This window comes from Rhinopithecus bieti, unplaced genomic scaffold, assembly GCF_001698545.2.
Source record: "Rhinopithecus bieti isolate Rb0 unplaced genomic scaffold, ASM169854v2 scaffold_9899, whole genome shotgun sequence".
Taxonomy (NCBI): domain Eukaryota; kingdom Metazoa; phylum Chordata; class Mammalia; order Primates; family Cercopithecidae; genus Rhinopithecus; species Rhinopithecus bieti.
In genome coordinates, this window is record NW_016806979.1 from 18,752 (window position 1) to 35,912 (window position 17,161).

Sequence of the window (17,161 nt, forward strand, 5' to 3'; positions counted from 1 at the left end):
CCAAAGTCTGCTGTTGACTTCAGCCTTTACACACACGCAAATGGGGAGGCTGTATCCTGACGCTCAGCCCGTCCCCACTGCCCCCATGGATCTGGATGTGGTTCTCCCCTCCTGCCGTATGAAAGGAGGCTGAGAGGAAGGAGCTGACCCGGGTAACTAGACAGGACAGCAACCCTGGGCCCCAGCCCCCGTGAGAACTGAGGCACTTGTTTTTGTTACTTTAGAAGAAGAGTGACGGGCTGGCGAGGTGCACAAGGCAGCTTCTGGGGGCCTCTCACCCAGCCCTGGCCCCACTCGTGGGAGGCAGATGAGGGGTAGGGAGGCACTCTTGGCACTTGGGAGTGCAAACAGACCCCAGGGTCAGGCATGAGGAGCCTGGATCAAGCTGATGCCAACCCCACCCACTCCCCAGCCCCCCAATATGCCCTAGAGCAAGTGGCCTAGATGCCACAGGGGCCCACAGGTGTGGCCAGTGGCCAGAGAAGGCAGCTCTGCTGGTCTCGTAATCCCAGGGGTCCTGACATGAGACGAGGGAATGGACCGTGTGGACGCACTGGCAGAAGCTGAGCACAGCCGCTGGCCCCAGAACATTCGAGGGCTCAGGGAAGCACAGGCGCCTCATGCTGTGTAGGTGACAGCGTTACCTGGGGCACCAGCTGGGGCCTGGGCACACCCAGGAGGTCACACAGACGGTTGCGCTGCTCTCTCACGACTGCAAGCTCCGCGTCCCTGTGAGGAGAGGGAGCCATGAATCTCTCAAGTGCCCACCTTAGAACCTCAGGTGCGCAGAGGCCCCACGTCAGCTTCCATGGCGGCAATCGGGGAAAGGAGATCTCACCCCAGATATCTGCGGCCGAGGGCAGAAGAGACGCCACAGGAGCCCGTTCTCCAACAGGGCCTTAAGCCTGAGCCCTTTCCAGAATCGCAGGACGGCTCCTTCCCAACAAGGGTTGCCCCTCGGGGAGGACCATGCCCACGCCCACTGCAGGGGCTGCAGGAGGACAGACCAAGTGAGGCCAAGGAAGGGCTGACAAGGATTTTCGAAGTTTTAACTCAGCTGTTGATGCCAAATAAAAATTCTAGCAATGCCAATGCTGTGGAGATGTCCGGGGCACGTGTTTCATTTGTAATTTAAAAGATTCTCTTTAAATTCTCAGGATTTTTTTTTTTAACAGAAAGGGGATTAAACTATAGGAGAAGCCCCCAGGCCCACCCTGCTAGTTCCTCCCTCCCTGACGTGAGGAAAGGAGGCTGCCCTGGCCCAGCCTTGCTGCAGGAGGCCTCAGCCCGCTCGGGACGCCTGGCTTCTTCACTGTCCTGAAGCCAATTATTTTAGAATCTGATCCAGAATGCACCTTGGTGTTCCAAAAACATCATTTTAAAGACGTGTCTCCAGAGCAGTAGTTAAGACAGCCAATCTCTCAATGGATGTTGAGAAGACAGCCCAGCTGCTCCTGGTTCCTCTCCTGGGACCACATGTTTGTTTAGGAACAGAGACGCTCACTCCTTCCCAAACCAGAAAACCTCGGGGAAGCCCTGGAGGCCACCTCTGTCCTCCGAGGCCACAGCAGCTGCCCGGCACCTGAGCTCTATGGGAACCCAGCCCTGTCGGAAGGTCACTGTTCCAAGGAGACACCTAGGGAACGTCACCTACGTCCTTGCTGGCTTCAACAGGTGGCACGGACCCCACAGACCTGTAGCAACACACGGAGATCAGCATGGAGGCCCTCACAGTCGGCGCTCTAAACAGAGCAGCCGACTGGGACTCAGCAGCACCTGGGACTCCACCACCCCGGGTGCGCCACGGGGACGCTCACACAGCCTCTGGGTGCTTCAGTCCTGATCTCCAACACGAGGTGACGAGACTGCTCCCCTTTTATAGGTGAGTGTGCAAGTGAGCATGTGTGTGAGCCAGCATGGGTGCACATGCCCACATGTGTAAGGCACCATCACTGCTGCTCCCAGGACCACACCGGTTGGCCCAGGACACCTAAGCCTGCACTTTCCCCACTCTGCTCTCTCATTCAGACCCTCCTACCCCCTCAACTCAACAGACACATCTTTCAAAACTGCCATTCTAATCCACCCACGGTAAAGAAACCAGCCCACGTTGTAAAGAAACCGTGCCTGCCACAGTAAACGTGGAGAGTCGCGCTGTGGCCTCCTGAGGGTCTCCCGGCCCCGGGGAAGGGGGTGGACATCAGAGCAGAGGCGTGGGGAGAGCTTTTCTTGTTTCCGCCTGTGCCTCTTGATTTCCTACAGGTGCTCACGCGGCCCATTCCAAGAAAACTGAAGAGAGGCCCAAGAGGCCCTCCCTGGGGGGCGCCTGGGGCAGCAGTACCTGCCAGGCCTTCAGTGCCCTCGGCTCCATGGGCCACCAGACACAGCCTTGTGGTGGCACAGGTGGCCGTCCCCCTGGTGGGATGGATGGCTTTGCTGTGTTTCTGACACCCGACAGTGTTAGGGGACAGGGTGGTTGAGGTTTCGGCTACAGCACCACTGCTGCCTCGTAAAATCCAAGCAGAGGCTGTCGAGGCCGGGGAGCCCTCTTTCCTCCTCCTATCAGAGGGTTTTGGGAGAGGCGAGTGGACGTGGTGGGGAAGAGGGCGGTGCCAGGCCCGGGTGGCCGTGCAGGAAGGGTCTTCACTCACCACGCAGTGTCGCTGAGCACAGTCACCACCTCGTCCAGCACATCCGCGCCCACGACTTCACTATAGGTGAGCAATGTCTCGTACACCTGGCTGGCCGTGGTCTTCCGGATCTGGGACAGGGACGCAGTGCATTGGCGGGAGGGAAGCACCACTGCCCCGCCCCGAAGAGATGACAGGAGTCAGGTCAGGGAGCCCCATCAGTGGAAGGCGTCAGGAGGAGGGCTCTGACCCTGCATCCCATCCCTGCCACAGCAGGAGGCGCCTTCCACGCCCATTAACCACCTCCTCCCTCCACAGACACACAGCTGCAGGCTCCCAGCAGTGAAGATCACATGGTTCCTGTTTAAATGCTCTATTAACCAATGTGCTCCCTCTCCAGGGAAGCAATCTCGCCTGCTTTTTTCCATCAGGGAAGCAATCACACCTGCTCTCTTTGCTAGCAGTGCCCTGGTCATCACATCTCACTGAGCTGGTGGTCAGAGCCCCAGGCCCACCCCTGAAGGTGCTGGGTCAGCAGGACAGGGCCCAGGAACCTGCATGCTGAAGCCCCAGAGGTGCTGAGGCTGAGGGTCCAGCACCCCACTTCGAGAACCGCTGTATAACGTGAAGTTACTTTTGCCTTTTAGGAAAATGTCACCTTTGGATCATCTGAGGTTTTTTTGCAGCCAGGAGAAAAGAAATCCTAGAAGTCTAACAGCGGGGGAGTGCTGGGGATGAAGGGCACTGCCCCAGGTGTGCTTGAACCACTTCAGCCTGGATCCTTCCAGAAGCTCCTGAGCCAGTTCCCACGGCCAGGTCACCCCTCGATTTGTGTCCATAGAAATGCCAGCCGGACACCCCATCCTTGAAGCCAGAACAGTGACGTCCGAGCCCCTTGACGGCTGCGTGCCTGGGATGCACCATCACCCAGGCGTGTTACAGAGAGGGCTCGGCTGGAAAGCCCCCCAGCACAATAGAGCCTTCCAAGGCCTCTGTCACCAAGGGGCTTGAGTCCACACCGCAAACACCCATGAACGGGGGAGGCACTCACCAGCGGGAAGCGGTGGCAGAGGAGCAGACACAGCTGCAGGAGGGCACTCCTCCTCACGTTGCCGGGGAACTGCACCATCCCGCAGAACCTGCCGAGAGCAGCACGCCGGCTCCGGGTGAGCCCCGCCCCCACGCAGGCCGACCCCAGGAAACCCCCGACCCCAAGACCCACACAGGGACCTGGGGAGAGCAGATCCGCGAGCAGAGTGCGGACCTGGAGCCCTGAGCCAGAGGTGTGTCTGTGTGCACATGTGCACTGTGCCTATACATGCGTGAGTGTCACACTGGGGAAGGGAGGACGCCTCGGAGGATCTCCTGCAGGGCTGCTCGCCCTGCCATGAGGACCCCCGCCTCAAAGAGCCACAGAGGAGCCAAGGTGCCTATCGCTGGCTGGTGCACCTGCCCAGTGTCCACCTGAGCGCCCCACAGCAAGGCACGCAACAGCGACCCCCTGGGCACACAGAACTGGGGAGGCAGCCCCTGGCCACATACCTCCTTTGTGGGGCCTCCCCTCCCCCCAGGGCAGAGCGTGAGGGCAGCAGGGGCGGAGCTCGCTTGTCCCGGCACCAGCACCTGGGCTGCCTCCCGCCTCCCACTGCAACTGCTTTGGACATTGGAACGCACAATCTTAGCTTGAGGGATAACACTAACTGCTCCTCTCCCGCCTGGAGCCGCGGACTCCTGCCCTCGGCCAAGGGAGGCTGCGCCCTGGCGTTGCGTCTAAGGCCCGTAGCACTTGAAACTCACACAAGGATGGCTGACAGCAGTTTCTGGACGTCTTTGGAATTCTTGATTTCTTTCTTACAAAGCGCAAGCAACTTCACAGCAAAGGGGTGGCTGGAAGAACAACACACTCTTTAGAGATGAGCTTTCACAGGCAGCCCCGGGACACCACTTCTTCTGTCTCAAAGGTGGTCAACTCCGTCCTCCCAGTGGCTCAGTCCAAGAAGCCTGCAGCCCTGTGGGCCCCTCTGCCAGCAAGTCCGCTGGTCCCCATCCCAGTACCTCCACAGGCCAGCCTGGTCCCCAGCTGCTGTGCCACCACCTGGCCGGCCTCTGCTCTCTCTCACCTGTGGTGCAGCAGCCCCCACGAGGCCCCCACCTCCCTTCCCAGGCCCCAGGGTCCGTCCCCAACACAGCGGCAGCCAGGATGCCCGTGCTCCTCCACCGCCCTCTCCAGAGGCTGCCTGGCCTGGGCTGCTGCAGAGCCGGGGGAATTTGCCGACACAGAGAGGACACGCTCTCCAGAGGCAGCCTGGCCTGGGCTGCTGCAGAGCCAGGGGAATTTGCCGACACACAGAGGACACGCTCTCCAGAGGTAGCCTGGCCTGGGCTGCTGCAGAGCCGGGGGAATTTGCTGACGCACAGTGGACACACAAGGCTGTGCAGTGTTGTTTTGAGCCTTCAGTGGCAGCAGGGACAAGGGTTGAGGCTTGGTGCTGACAAAGACACAGCCCTGATGAGCAGCTCTGAGAGGGCACCCAGAAGGCCACTCCAGGGAGGAGAGGGAGAAGACACGCACCTGCCTCTCAGTCAGCCAAGTTCCAGCCACCCGACAGGCCAGGAAACCCTCACTGCTGACCGTAGGTCAAGGAGACCCCAGGCTGCTGCTACCCTCCCTCAGGGGCCCAGAAAAGGCAAACTAAGGTCCTGCCTGCCAAAACGCAGGCGTGGCCAGGCCTTGGCTTGCTCTGAAGTGGAACCCCTCAAACGCAACGTCCAGAGAGTACACAACAGCAGACAAGTAAGAAGACAAAGAAACCCGCCCGGGCTGCAGCTCAGACACACCCAGCCAAACAGGCAGGAGAAGAGCGTTCAAGAGGCGGACGCCGGGCACGGAAGGAAGGGCCGCAGGGAACAGCCAAAAAGAGAGCGCGGCAAGCAGATGTGGAAACACACGAGACAAAAACCTGCACCTGAAAAGGCGCAAAACTCCCCGATAATTCCACAAATCACAGTTCAAAGTCGTTTAGAGACATCTTCAGAGAGAATCAGCAGCTGGCAGGCGGGCCAAAGGTAGCGAAGCAGAGAGGGTAAAGACGCGTGACAACGGCAGAGGAGGTGACGAGGGAAACGCATGAGCGTGATGGTGACAGAAACCCAGGGAAGGAGCAAACCTGGGCAGGAGGCGGGAAACCCAGGCCGTCCCCAGGGAGCACAGGCTGCCTGAGGTGACACTCAAAAGCAACAACAGAAGCCAGGAGGAAGTGGGAAAGTATTTTTCATGTATACCCTCTGAAAATAATCTGCACATAAAGTGGGAAAGCTTCACCAGCAGCAGACCCCACTGGAGGAAATCCAAGGGAGTGTGCTCTGGGGAGAGGGAATGTGAGCCTCGATGCAGGGGGAGGGGGCGGGCCCCAAAATCAGTAACTGATGAGAGACAAAGAAAGCAGTAAAAACGTGGAAAATTCAAAATAACGCACATTACACAATACCACAATGAACAGGAAACTGTACATCCAAGACAAAATATTCAACAATAGTAGCATATAACTCAAGACGGAAGCACGCAGAACCAACATCTTCTAATATCCTTGCTGTTGCCCAATAAGGACAAAATGTTGAAAACTGGACTTCACTAAGAACATGTGGTGTCATTTCTAATTTCCAGGGTAAGTGTTAACAGAACAGAAAAAAGAGTAAAATGTCCCAAACAAATATATGAAAATAATGGAATGACAAAAGCAATTCTACTAATCCAACAAAAAGCACAGATGGGGGCAGGGAGGGGGCACTGGGAACGCAGCACAGGGAAAAGCCCTGTGAGTGGCAGACTGAGAACCAAGGGGATTATAAAGGTCATGAAGGACACAGGTAAAAGCTACAGGCTGAATTTTTACAAAACTATACTGTTCTATGAGATGTACAAAAACATAAATATATGAAGATACTGAAAGTAAAAGAATGGAAAAAAGTATACAGCTCAAAGTCAAGCGAAGCAAGACAAAGAATGAGTGAAGCAAAAAGCATCCTAGAAATGAAGTGGGTGACAAGGGCAAGATTCAGCCCACAAACACGCTTCAAAATCTGAAAAGCCAAAACTGACAAAACTGTAGAGAGAAACACAAAGAGCTGTATTCATAAAAGGACATGGCAGGAGGTATTTTCTCTACCATCCTGTTTTGGGGAAAAAAAAATTTTTTTTTTTTTGGAAACAGAGTCTGGCTGTGTTGCCCAGGCTGGAGTGCAGTGGCTCAATCTCAGCTCACTGCAAACTTCACCTCCCAGGCCCAAGCCATCCTCCCACCTCAGCCTCCCAAGTAATTGGGAATACAGGCACCACCACACCCGGCTAATGTTTTTGTATTTTTTGTACAGATGGGGTTCCACCATGTTGGCCAGGCTGCTCCCAAACTCCTGAGCTCAAGTGATCCACCCACCTTGGCCTCTCGAAGTGCTGGGATTACAGGCGTGAGCCACAGCACCCAGCCTTATTTTGAAATTTTTAAGCCAGAAAAATATATGTTAATATTTTAGGCCAAGCACAGTGGCTCACGCCTATGGTCCCAGCACTTTGGGAGGCAGAGGCAGGCAGATCACCTCAGGTCGGGAGTTCGAGACCAGTCTGACCAACGTGGTGTAACCCCATCTCTACTAAAAATACAAAATTACCTGGGCATGGCAGCGCATGCCTGTAATCCTAGCTACTAGGGAGGCTGAGACAGGAGAATCACTTGAACCCAGGAGGTGGAGGTTGTGGTGAGCTGAGATCGCGCCAATTCACTCCAGCCTGGGCGATAACAGCAAAACTGTCTCAAAAAAAAATTTTAAATGGAATATTTAGCATTATATTAAAGGATAATACACCACAACCGAGCTGGGTGCACCTGTGAACATGGAGGGTGTTCCAACAGCAGGTGTAAGGTCAGTGATGCCCATGAACAAACTAAAAGGGGAAACCCTGTGATGCTGTCAGATTAAAATACATGTGCAGCATCCAGCAAAGACGGAGCAACAGAGACCAGATCCGCCTCCCGCCCGAAGGTTAAGACAGAGCGAAGTCCAGCAGGTGGCAGGCTCCAGCGGGAAGCCCATGGTGAGAAGCGGGGAACCCCAAGTCTGCAGAGCTCTTTCAGGTTCTCAGCACCAGAGGGGACTTCCTGGGGGCCCTTGAGGACTCACCTGGGCCTGGGTCAGCCAGTGCCTGAGTACGAGGACGCTGCCCAAGGCTGGGGAGGAACCACTCAAAAGATGACCAGAAGCCCTGGCACTGCCCCAGCAGCAGTGGGAAGGGAAGCGCCAGGGAGCAGAGACCTTAAAGAGGCAGAAAAACCCGGAGACCAGAGCGGCTCTGGGTCCACCTGACAGCTTAAGAACAGCGCCCAAGCCGGGCGCAGTGGCTCACACCTGTAATCCCAGCACTTTGGGAGGCCGAGGTGGGCAGGTCACTTAAGGTCAGGAGTTTGAGACCAGCCTGACCAATATGGTGAAACCCTGTCTCTACTAAAAATACAAAAAATTAGCCAGGTGTGGTGGTGCACACCTGTAATCTCAGCTACTCAGGAGGCTGGGAGAGAACTGCTTGAACCTGGAAGGAGGTCGTGGTGAGCTGAAATCGAGCCACTGCACTCCAGCCTGGGCAACAGAGCAAGACTCCATCTCAAACAAACAAAAAGCAGTGCCCCCCAAAAAAGACCACACTGTCTCCAGATGACCCAATGCACCCCAGATACAAATATATCCAGGTCAGGGGCAGTGGCTCACACCTGTAATCCCAGCACTTCAGGAGGCCAAGGCAGCAAGACCAGCCTGGGAAACACAGTGAACCCCATCTCTACTACAAACACAAACATCAGCCGTACATCAGACTATAGCACATGCCTGTAGTCCCAGATCCTTGGGAGGCTGAGGTAGAGGCTGCAGTGAGCTGTGATTCTGCCACTGCACTCCAGCCTGGGCAACAGAGCTAGACCCTGTCTCAAAAATAAATAAAAAACACTGGCCCAACACGGTAAAATTCAATGAAGCAAGAAAACATGGCAACAACGAGATGACCACTCAGGGCCAACAACTCAGCTGAGGCCGGCCAGGGACATCCGCAGGGCGCAGAAGAAAGGAGCTCCCATCTCCCGTGCAAGTCCTTGCCGGGTCACCAGCCTCTGCCCTCTCCCCTGCGAGTCTCATCCCCGTACAGCGCGGGGCCCCCGCCTCAGCCCCACATGGGGTTGACTGCACTTACAGTCATAATCTGTCATTACGTAACTCGTTATTCCGTGTTATTTTGGGGTCAGTTGTTAGGACGGTATTTACAGTCATCATAACTGACCCTGAACACACTGGAAGGTCATTTCCTGGAATCCTGACCTCTGTGTCTGATCACTTTTTCTTTCATACGTGAGCTACTTAGGCTTAATCAGAAAGGAAGTCATGAAAAGCAGAGCCTCACTCCTCCTCCGTGGTGAAGATGTCGAAGCAGCCGTGGGTGAGCACGTGGTCCAGAGTCTTCAGCAGCGGCAGGGACACCCTGAGGGGAGAAGGAGCTGTGAGACCCTGGACACCAGCAACAAGGACGCCCATCCCCCTGACTGGCTGAGTCAGTACGATCCCAGTGGAAACCCTGGCACCACTGTGGAAACCAAAAAGCCCCCTTTATAATGTATGTGGAAACACAAATCTTCAGGAAAAGGTAAAACAACTGGCAGGAAGGAACAAGGCTGGAGGCTGACGCTGAACTTCGAAGATGATGGTAAAGCGGAAGGGATGGAAACAGCACAGCCCTGGTGCAAAGTGAAGCAAACATGTCGGGCACAGAAGGCTCCAAAGTAAACCCACAGTTTCTTACAAAGCTGCAACGGCAACACAGTGGAGAGGGAGCCCTCCCAGCAATTGGGGTGAGCACTGCTGGGTGTCAAGCTTCTGTGCCGACGCTACACCACGTACGAAACCTCACTCAAGACACACCCCAGGTCTAAATACACAACCCAAAACTATAAAACTTCTAGGACAAAACAAAATCTCGGTGACCACGGATTAGGCAAGCTTGTCTCAGACACACCAGAAAAATCTGTGCCTCAGAGGACAAGGGGAGATGCTGGGGCACGAGGAAAGTGTAAGGCCCCGCTTGGTGCGTGAAGGGACAGGCAGGGAGAAAACATCCTCAAGTCACATGTGTGACGAGGGACGATCAGACCACAACAGTCCAGGAAGGAGAACAGAAAAAAATGAAGACGCTTCTCCAAAGAGGATATAAAGCAGCAAGGCGCCAGAGAGCGCGACCTCAGACAGCAGCAGCAGCAGGAAGGCATGACACGTGGGTGCCTCCAGCAGCTTTCCAAAGCTAGACATTCGCCTCCATGTGAGCCAGCCTGCGGCACCTCGGTAGTTGCCCCACAGAGAAGGAGCCTGGGGAGGTTCCCTCTGGGCAACAGGAGCCTCAGGAGAGCTTTAGCACAGGCCAACGGACACAGGAGGGCTGGGCTCCGCAGCCCACGGCGAGGGAGGCCCTGCTGTGCACAGCTACCCACAGGCTTGCACACACTGACTGCCCGCAGCTCTACCAGCAATAGCCCCAAGGGAGAAACAACCAAAACGCCCACAGACAGACACACTGTGGTGCCTCCACCAATGGACACGACTCGTCAGCGAGGAGGAATGAGCGACGGGCACACGGCCCAGACGCCTCAGGGGGCCATGTGCTGAGGCTGTGGTGACACAGGTCAGGCGCACAGACTCAAAGGGCCAGGAGGAAACCTTGGGCTGGAGCCCTCCATCGTGAATGGGGACGGTTTCAAGGGTGGACACCTGTCAAAATCGATTGAACTGCCCCCTTTATGTGCAGCTGATTATAGTCGTAACGAGAAAAGAAAACATGGCTGGGCCGAGTTCCTGTTTGCTGAGAGCGACACCTGTGCTCTCACGGGCGAGGCGGCCGAGGCCCCGCCCGAGGGGGCACCAGGCCCACGTCCTCATCCTCACACACACTGGGGACAGCCCTTCCAGAGGATGTTCCCAATTCTGAGGTCAAGGCCCACAGGGTCTATACTCTGCCTCCAAGTAAAGGCAGAAACCTCCAGAAAGCAGCCACGTTTCTCACTTGACATTCCATCCTCAGGAACGCAACGCTCTCACTCACTGGGTGGCTGTGTCCACAAGCGCGTCCCCGGGAGCACCGAGCCGGAGGAGCTCGCCACAACGCCTTCCTAGACGCAGGGACCACCTTCTACTCATATTACCTTTACATCCAGTGTACACAAAACGGTCATTTCCCTGCCTAACGTGCAGGCTGGAAGAGGAGGTGCAGGGGCTGAGGCTTGACTGCCCAGAGAACCATGTGCTGCAGGCACATCCTCCTCGGTGAGCCACCAACTGGTAAAGCATGTGTCTCGCTTCTCTCTTCAGACCCCAGACAGACCCTGCAAGATCCCTAAGATCTAGGGAACGTGGTGAGAGGCACCAGCACCACTCACAGCCCTGAGGCCGCCAGAGACACCACTCACCTGTCATTCAGAAGGTTGTCCTCCCAGATCTGAAGAAGGGTCTCGCTGAAGCTGCCCAGGGCCTGCGGGTCCCTCTGAACGCCCTTCATGTACTCGAAGAGGCTCTGGGTGGAGTGCCGGACCTGCAACACGCAGACGCCTCAGAAGGGAGTGGGACCCCCCAGCCCGCCACCCCTTGGGCTTGGCTGCAGCCGGTCACGCATCTGCTAAAGCAGAGAACTGCTCTGAGCCGCGGAGACGTGAAGGTCTGGCCCACAGTGGCTGGTGTGGACGCCAGCAGAGGCACCCACGGTGCAGACACCCAAAGCAGACACACAGCTCTCGGCAGCGGCAGCACAGCCTGAGGCCTCACTTAGGATGTGGAGGGCACACGTGACGAAAGCCTGCACCCACTCACATTGGGTTTCGCTCACGTTTCCCACTGAAGTGGGATTTGATAATCCCCGCAACTCCCCTGTGTGCAGAAGAATGTCTCGGGGCCCGGCTCGCACGGCCTGAGTCTCCCCGCACGTGTCCGCATGGTGCAGAGGGCACCTCATGTCCTGGTATGTGTTTTCTAGGATGCAGCGGCTGTCACAGGGTTGCCACACGAAGCAGGTCATGACCCAAGGTGCAGGGGCCACGAGTGACAAGATGCAGTTCCAGTTCCCCAGCTTAGCCACGACTGAGGCTCTGGAGACCCTCCCCCACAGACATGGGAAGCTGCGCCTGGAGAACTGGAAGTAGAGGGCGGAGCCCAGGTATCCACATGCAGGCATCAGACACAGGTCCTGGAGGGCTGAACCCCGAGGGGATGCTTGGGGCTCCACGGCTGCGGCCGCGGGAAGAGCACGGAGCCGGCCCACTTCAAAGTCTGCTGCTGACCCCCACTCAACGTGCTGTTCCACCTTCATCAGACTCGACCATCCCACAGGCCCTAAGCCTCCTGGGTCATGAGGAAGCCGCTGGGCCCCTGACCCCCTAACCAAATATGCCAGAGAGAGAGACAGAAAGCACTGGAAGAAAAGGCCCAGCTCCACACACACTCCCAAGAAGCAAGGAAATGCCAAGTGCCCCTGGAGCCACCACCTCCCACCCCTGCCAGCCCGATGCCTCCTCACCGTCGACTCCGTCAAGCCGCCCAGGGACACGACGAGCCCCAGCAGGACGGGGTAGCGGTAGGTGGGCAGCCCGAGGAGCTGGGTGATGCGTGAGAAGGCCTGGGAAGGTGCATTCCAATTCACGGAGGCCACGTCGGACCTGCAAGAGAGTGAGTGGGACGAGGCCAGGCGGCCCATGATCTTGCAATGGCTGCGGGGCCAGTGTGGGCGGCCTACACCCCGACAGTTCCTGGGAGCCCACACGGGGGGCGTACGCCCCGACGGTACCTGGGAAACAGCTTTTCCAGTTCTCCTCGGTGGGGCACGTGGGGGATGGGAGGGCTGTCAAAGTGCAGGAGCGTCAGGAACACGCTGATGGCGTGAGCACGGAAACGGTCGATCTTCTCACTGGCCTGCTGGGCCACACAGCACATGATGCGCTCACAGCTGCAAACCAAGAGCAGGAGGTAAACCGAGGCGGGCGGTAAACCGAGCGCAGTAGGTAAACCGAGGCGGGCGGTAAACCGAGGCGGGCGGTAAACCGAGGCGGGCGGTAAACCAAGCGCAGGCAGTAAACCGAGGCGGGCGGTAAACCAAGCGCAGGCAGTAAACCAAGGCGGGCGGTAAACCGAGCGGGGGCGGTAAACCAAGAGCAGGAGGTAAACCGAGGCGGGCGGTAAACCGAGGCGGGCGGTAAACCAAGGGCAGGTGGTAAACCGAGCGCGGGCGGTAAACCGAGGCGGGCGGTAAACCGAGGGTAGGTGGTAAACCGAGCGCGGGCGGTAAACCGAGCGCAGGTGGTAAACCGAGGCGGGCGGTAAACCGAGGGCAGATGGTAAACCAAGCGCAGGCGGTAAACCGAGCGTGGGCAGTAAACCGAGGCGGGCGGTAAACCCAGCACGGGCAGTAAACCAAGCGCAGGCGGTCTGAGCCATGAGTCCAGCTCAAGCACCACGAGGACACACGGGCTCCTCGGGACTTGGCGGCTGAGTTAGCAGCTGACACCAGGACACTGGCTTGGAAGGACCACACCCCGTTACCTTCACATCCCAGGAGCCCAACCCTACAGGTGCACATGCTACGTACATGTGACACACACGCCAATCAGTTCTTAGGGTTGAAGCAGGGACAGCAAATATGATTACAGAAGCGGGTGGAGAAGAGTGTGGGGGACAGAGAGGCCGGGGATGGGGACAGAGAAGCTGGGGCTGGCGAAGAGATGGGGGAGGGAAGGAGAAAGAGGTGAGAACGAAGGAAATCAGGCTCCGGAATCCCCACAACCGAGTGCCCCTGACAGAGACCCACAAGGGCAGGGCCTGGGACCCCCATGACTCAGTGCCCCTGACAGAGTGACCGACAGCAAGTGCAGGCCCTGGAGGTCCCCACAACCTACTACCCCTGACAGAGACCCACAGCAACGGCAGGCCCCAATGGCAGCCTCAGGTGCAGGGAACTGAGTGATGGCTCAGCTGGTCCTGGCAGGAGCAGACCCCTAGGTTCAGGGTCCTAAGCTGAGAAGTGCCCACCTCCAGCCCGGCCCTAACCTGGGAAGCTGGTTATCATCAAACTGGCCAGAGCACTGGGGAGGCCCAGGCTGGGGAGCAGAGCCTTGTCCTGCGGGCACTGGGCAGAGGAGGAGGGGCCCCAGCTCAAGCCACGGCTACAGGGGCAGGAGGAGGGGCCTGTATAAACCTGAGGTCACGGACCAGAGAGGCTCTCTGGGAGGAAGATGTGTGCCCAGCAATGCAAATGCCACCGAGCACCAGGACTGCCCACCCCACCAGCCTCCCCAAGCTTGGGGATGCCCTCTAGGATGCAGAAGAGCTGTGACGTGACACTCACATGTGGGCCTCGATCAGCTCAGGCTGGCTCCGAGCCAGCAGAAGCGTCAGATCCATCAGACCGGTCATGGCGGCCTTGCGGACCCTGATGGGACAAGGAGAGGCAGAGACACCCAGCTTGAGAGGGAGTTCCCAACCCTGGTTCTACCAACCACGCTGGCAGGCTGTGTGAATTCAACACCAGTGACTAACCCCACACAGAGCCCAGGCACGCTGGCAGGGAGAAAAGTCACAAGGTCTGCAGAGGTTCCCTGTGCGCTACAGGAACGTGTGCAGGGAGGGGAGACCCACAGCCGCACACACCAGGGCCCCGAGGCATTCTGCACACACAGGAGTTTCAGGGATTATCAATCCCACTTCAGCGAGAAATGTTGGCAAAACCCAATGTAAGCAGCCTTTCACTGAAGACGCGTCCTCCCTCACACCCAGTCAATGAGGATGACGCAGGCCCAACACCTGAGGACAGGCTGGACAAGCACCTGCAAAGCCCCACCATGCAGGCTCACCCGGGAGCAGAGAACAGGTCATCTTCCCAAGAGCCTTGAAAACGCAAAATACGGCACTCTATGAAGATTTCTCCCTGCAGAAAAGCCCGGGGCCTCCGAGTTTTCATGGAACAGATGGGCTTCTCAGAGGAAGTGCTCCCCCTCTGCTGCACACGCACCAGGCACCCACGCCCCCTTTGCTGCGCAAGTACCAGAAGCCCACGTCCCCTCTGCTGCGCACATACCAGCCGCCCACGTCCCCTCTGCTGTCCCTGGTGTAGTCGTTCATGCAGCCCAGCAGCGCAGAGTAAATCTGGGAAACGTTCTCGCTGCACACAGCTTCGTCTGGGGCTCCTGCTTTCACACCAACAGTCTGGCAAATCCTAAAATTTAAAACGTCTGAGCTAACAGACAAATGTCCGTGAGCCTTGCCTTCCACGCCACAGAAGTCTGATGTGTGTTCCTGATCCTGAGAAGACTCACTCAGAACAGTCCAGCACCCTAGGGTACATCAGAAATCCAGAGCTCCTTCCACACGTACGGAATGTGGGACGTGCTTCCCCAAGGTCACGCTCTGCCGTCTCTTGTGGAAAGGTGGACGGGGACACCACCTACGGCTGGTGCCTCCCACTTCCCGCCCTGACTAGAGGGGACGGATGCTGGCATAGGAAAGAAGGGGCGTGCATGACCCCCACGGGGCTGCTCCTCTTGTGTGCCTGCAGGGAGGAGAGGGCATATGGCATGGCCCCAGGTGCGTGTCTGTCAACGAGGGTGGAGATCATTCCAAACACTGGCTGGCAGGGTCACCTGCTCTTTGCCAACCTTGGGCCAGGACACATTCCCCAATTCTCAAAGGGGCCCAATGTTGCTAAAGATGTTTAACATTCACTATGACTATGACAGCAAGAGACTGAACGAGCCTCCAGGACCTGGGGCTGGCGATCCTCTGGAAGAGAGGAAACCTAGGAAGTGAAGAATCATAAATCCTGCCTCTGAGCAAAAACATCCCCCTTAGCGTTCATTTCTTGGCCTTTCAGAGACTTACGACTTTAGGGAGGAACTGCTGGGACTCACCTAGCAATGGCCTTCAAGCCATCTCTCCTCGACTCAGGGAAATTTACGTCCTCGGGAGAAGTGTGGGTAACTGCTCTTAAACCTGCGAGAACCTGGAAAACAATAAAGAATCACAGAACCACAAGCTATAACGAAGTGCACTCTAGGGAGGTGGTGATGTCGGCCCAGAGCCACAGTCCCCGCACCATGTGGCAGGCAGCTCCTGGCACCACCTTCCTTGAGGGGCCACCCATGGCCCCCGGTGGAGCCCAGGAAGGGCACCCAGGGAGGGGTCACCTCCAGCCTCTCCACAGTCAGCCCCCACCCCAGGGCGTCACTGGGGGTCTGGTCACACCCTACCTGAGGTCCCCTTTTGTCCTATGCTGAGACCTGGGGTATGGGACAAAGGAAGCGGCTGGGTCTCAACAGCCTCATCTGTCATGTCTCCAAGGGATCCTGGTTCACAGTTATCTGTGTTTCAACTGCGTGAGAGAGCAGGTCGCCGAGGCCAGCGTGGGGCTGACCTGTGGGAGGATGTGGAGCCGCCTCTGCCCCCGCCTGGATGCGCGGCCGCAGCCAAAACAGGACCCGGCTCCACAAACGCACAAAGGCAACTCTGTTCTCCTCACTCTCACCAGCTGCTTCTACAAACAACACCTTCTCCTCCCTCCCAGAATTCAGCTTTTCAAAGTCTGTCCTCTGACAGGAAAGGGTTCGCCAGAGCCCTGAGGGGCCACAGACTTTGGGTGCCCTCTGCCCCCTTTCTCCTGGCCACAGGTGCCAATTTCCAGGAATCCCCTCCCAGCTACAAGCACTGAGTGGGTTTACTAATGGCTGGGCCTACCTCATGCCCCAACACACAAGGCTCCCACACCCTCGTCCCAGGCCCTGTCCGCTGTGCGAAGCCAGTCTCACCTGCTGGAGCCGGCCTTTCAGAAGGAAGCCTGGAAGGGCGCCCAAGGCCAACGAGAAACCACAGCGAGTCATTTCCTCAGGGCTCCGAAGCTCGGCCAGGTACTGTGTGATCAGCTTCTCTGAAAGGAAGTAACGAGTGTGAAGAGAGGCCCTCTGCTGCCCATCGTGTACAGTCACACCCCACGTGTGCCCCAAAACAGGAGCAAAGCCACAGCAAACAAAGGTTCCCAAAGCTGACACATTTCCAAAGTGGCCTACCTCAAAATAGGAATCAAAAAGAGAATTTTTTTTTTTTTTGAGACAGTCTCATTCTGTCACCCAGGCTGGAGTGCAGTGGTGCAATCTTAGCTCACTGCAGCGTCAAACTCACACTCAGCCTCCCAAGTAGCTGGGATTACAGGCATATGCCACCATGCCAAGCTAATGCATGATTTTTATATACTTATAATAATTTTAAGTGATGATTCACACACTTTTGATGTGATTAATAATGCATGTTCTATCATATGACACAGAGGAACACTGTGGGCCAACATATGTGCACGTGACACTTTAAAAATAAAAAGTATGATTCAGGAAGCAGATCCTTCAAACAGATACATGATGTGCGAGAAATGAGCCTGAACTTCAGCATGGGGGTGCAGGACGTACAGTGAGGCGGCCACGCAA

The 17,161-nt window shown here is 56.9% G+C and overlaps 2 protein-coding genes across 2 annotated transcripts in view; both read right to left on the bottom strand.

The window, feature by feature from the left end:
- TBCD (tubulin folding cofactor D) overlaps window positions 1-17,161 on the bottom strand; it is a 174,320-nt gene that overhangs the window by 1,009 nt on the left and 156,150 nt on the right. Inside the window, exons 22-33 of the mRNA XM_017879152.1 lie at window positions 16,493-16,611; window positions 15,599-15,690; window positions 14,770-14,907; window positions 14,041-14,124; window positions 12,487-12,645; window positions 12,220-12,358; window positions 11,120-11,241; window positions 9,070-9,147; window positions 4,428-4,517; window positions 3,682-3,769; window positions 2,652-2,761; window positions 645-729 (exon numbers count right to left, since the gene is read on the bottom strand). Coding sequence (XP_017734641.1) covers window positions 645-729; window positions 2,652-2,761; window positions 3,682-3,769; window positions 4,428-4,517; window positions 9,070-9,147; window positions 11,120-11,241; window positions 12,220-12,358; window positions 12,487-12,645; window positions 14,041-14,124; window positions 14,770-14,907; window positions 15,599-15,690; window positions 16,493-16,611 — 1,304 coding nt within the window. The remainder of the gene's footprint in view (window positions 1-644; window positions 730-2,651; window positions 2,762-3,681; window positions 3,770-4,427; window positions 4,518-9,069; window positions 9,148-11,119; window positions 11,242-12,219; window positions 12,359-12,486; window positions 12,646-14,040; window positions 14,125-14,769; window positions 14,908-15,598; window positions 15,691-16,492; window positions 16,612-17,161) is intronic.
- LOC108534063 (uncharacterized) lies at window positions 14-631 on the bottom strand. The gene is given in 5 exon segments (XM_017879155.1): window positions 14-165; window positions 168-254; window positions 257-338; window positions 340-420; window positions 422-631. Coding segments are annotated over 5 exon segments (597 nt in total). The 5' UTR covers window positions 623-631; the 3' UTR covers window positions 14-19.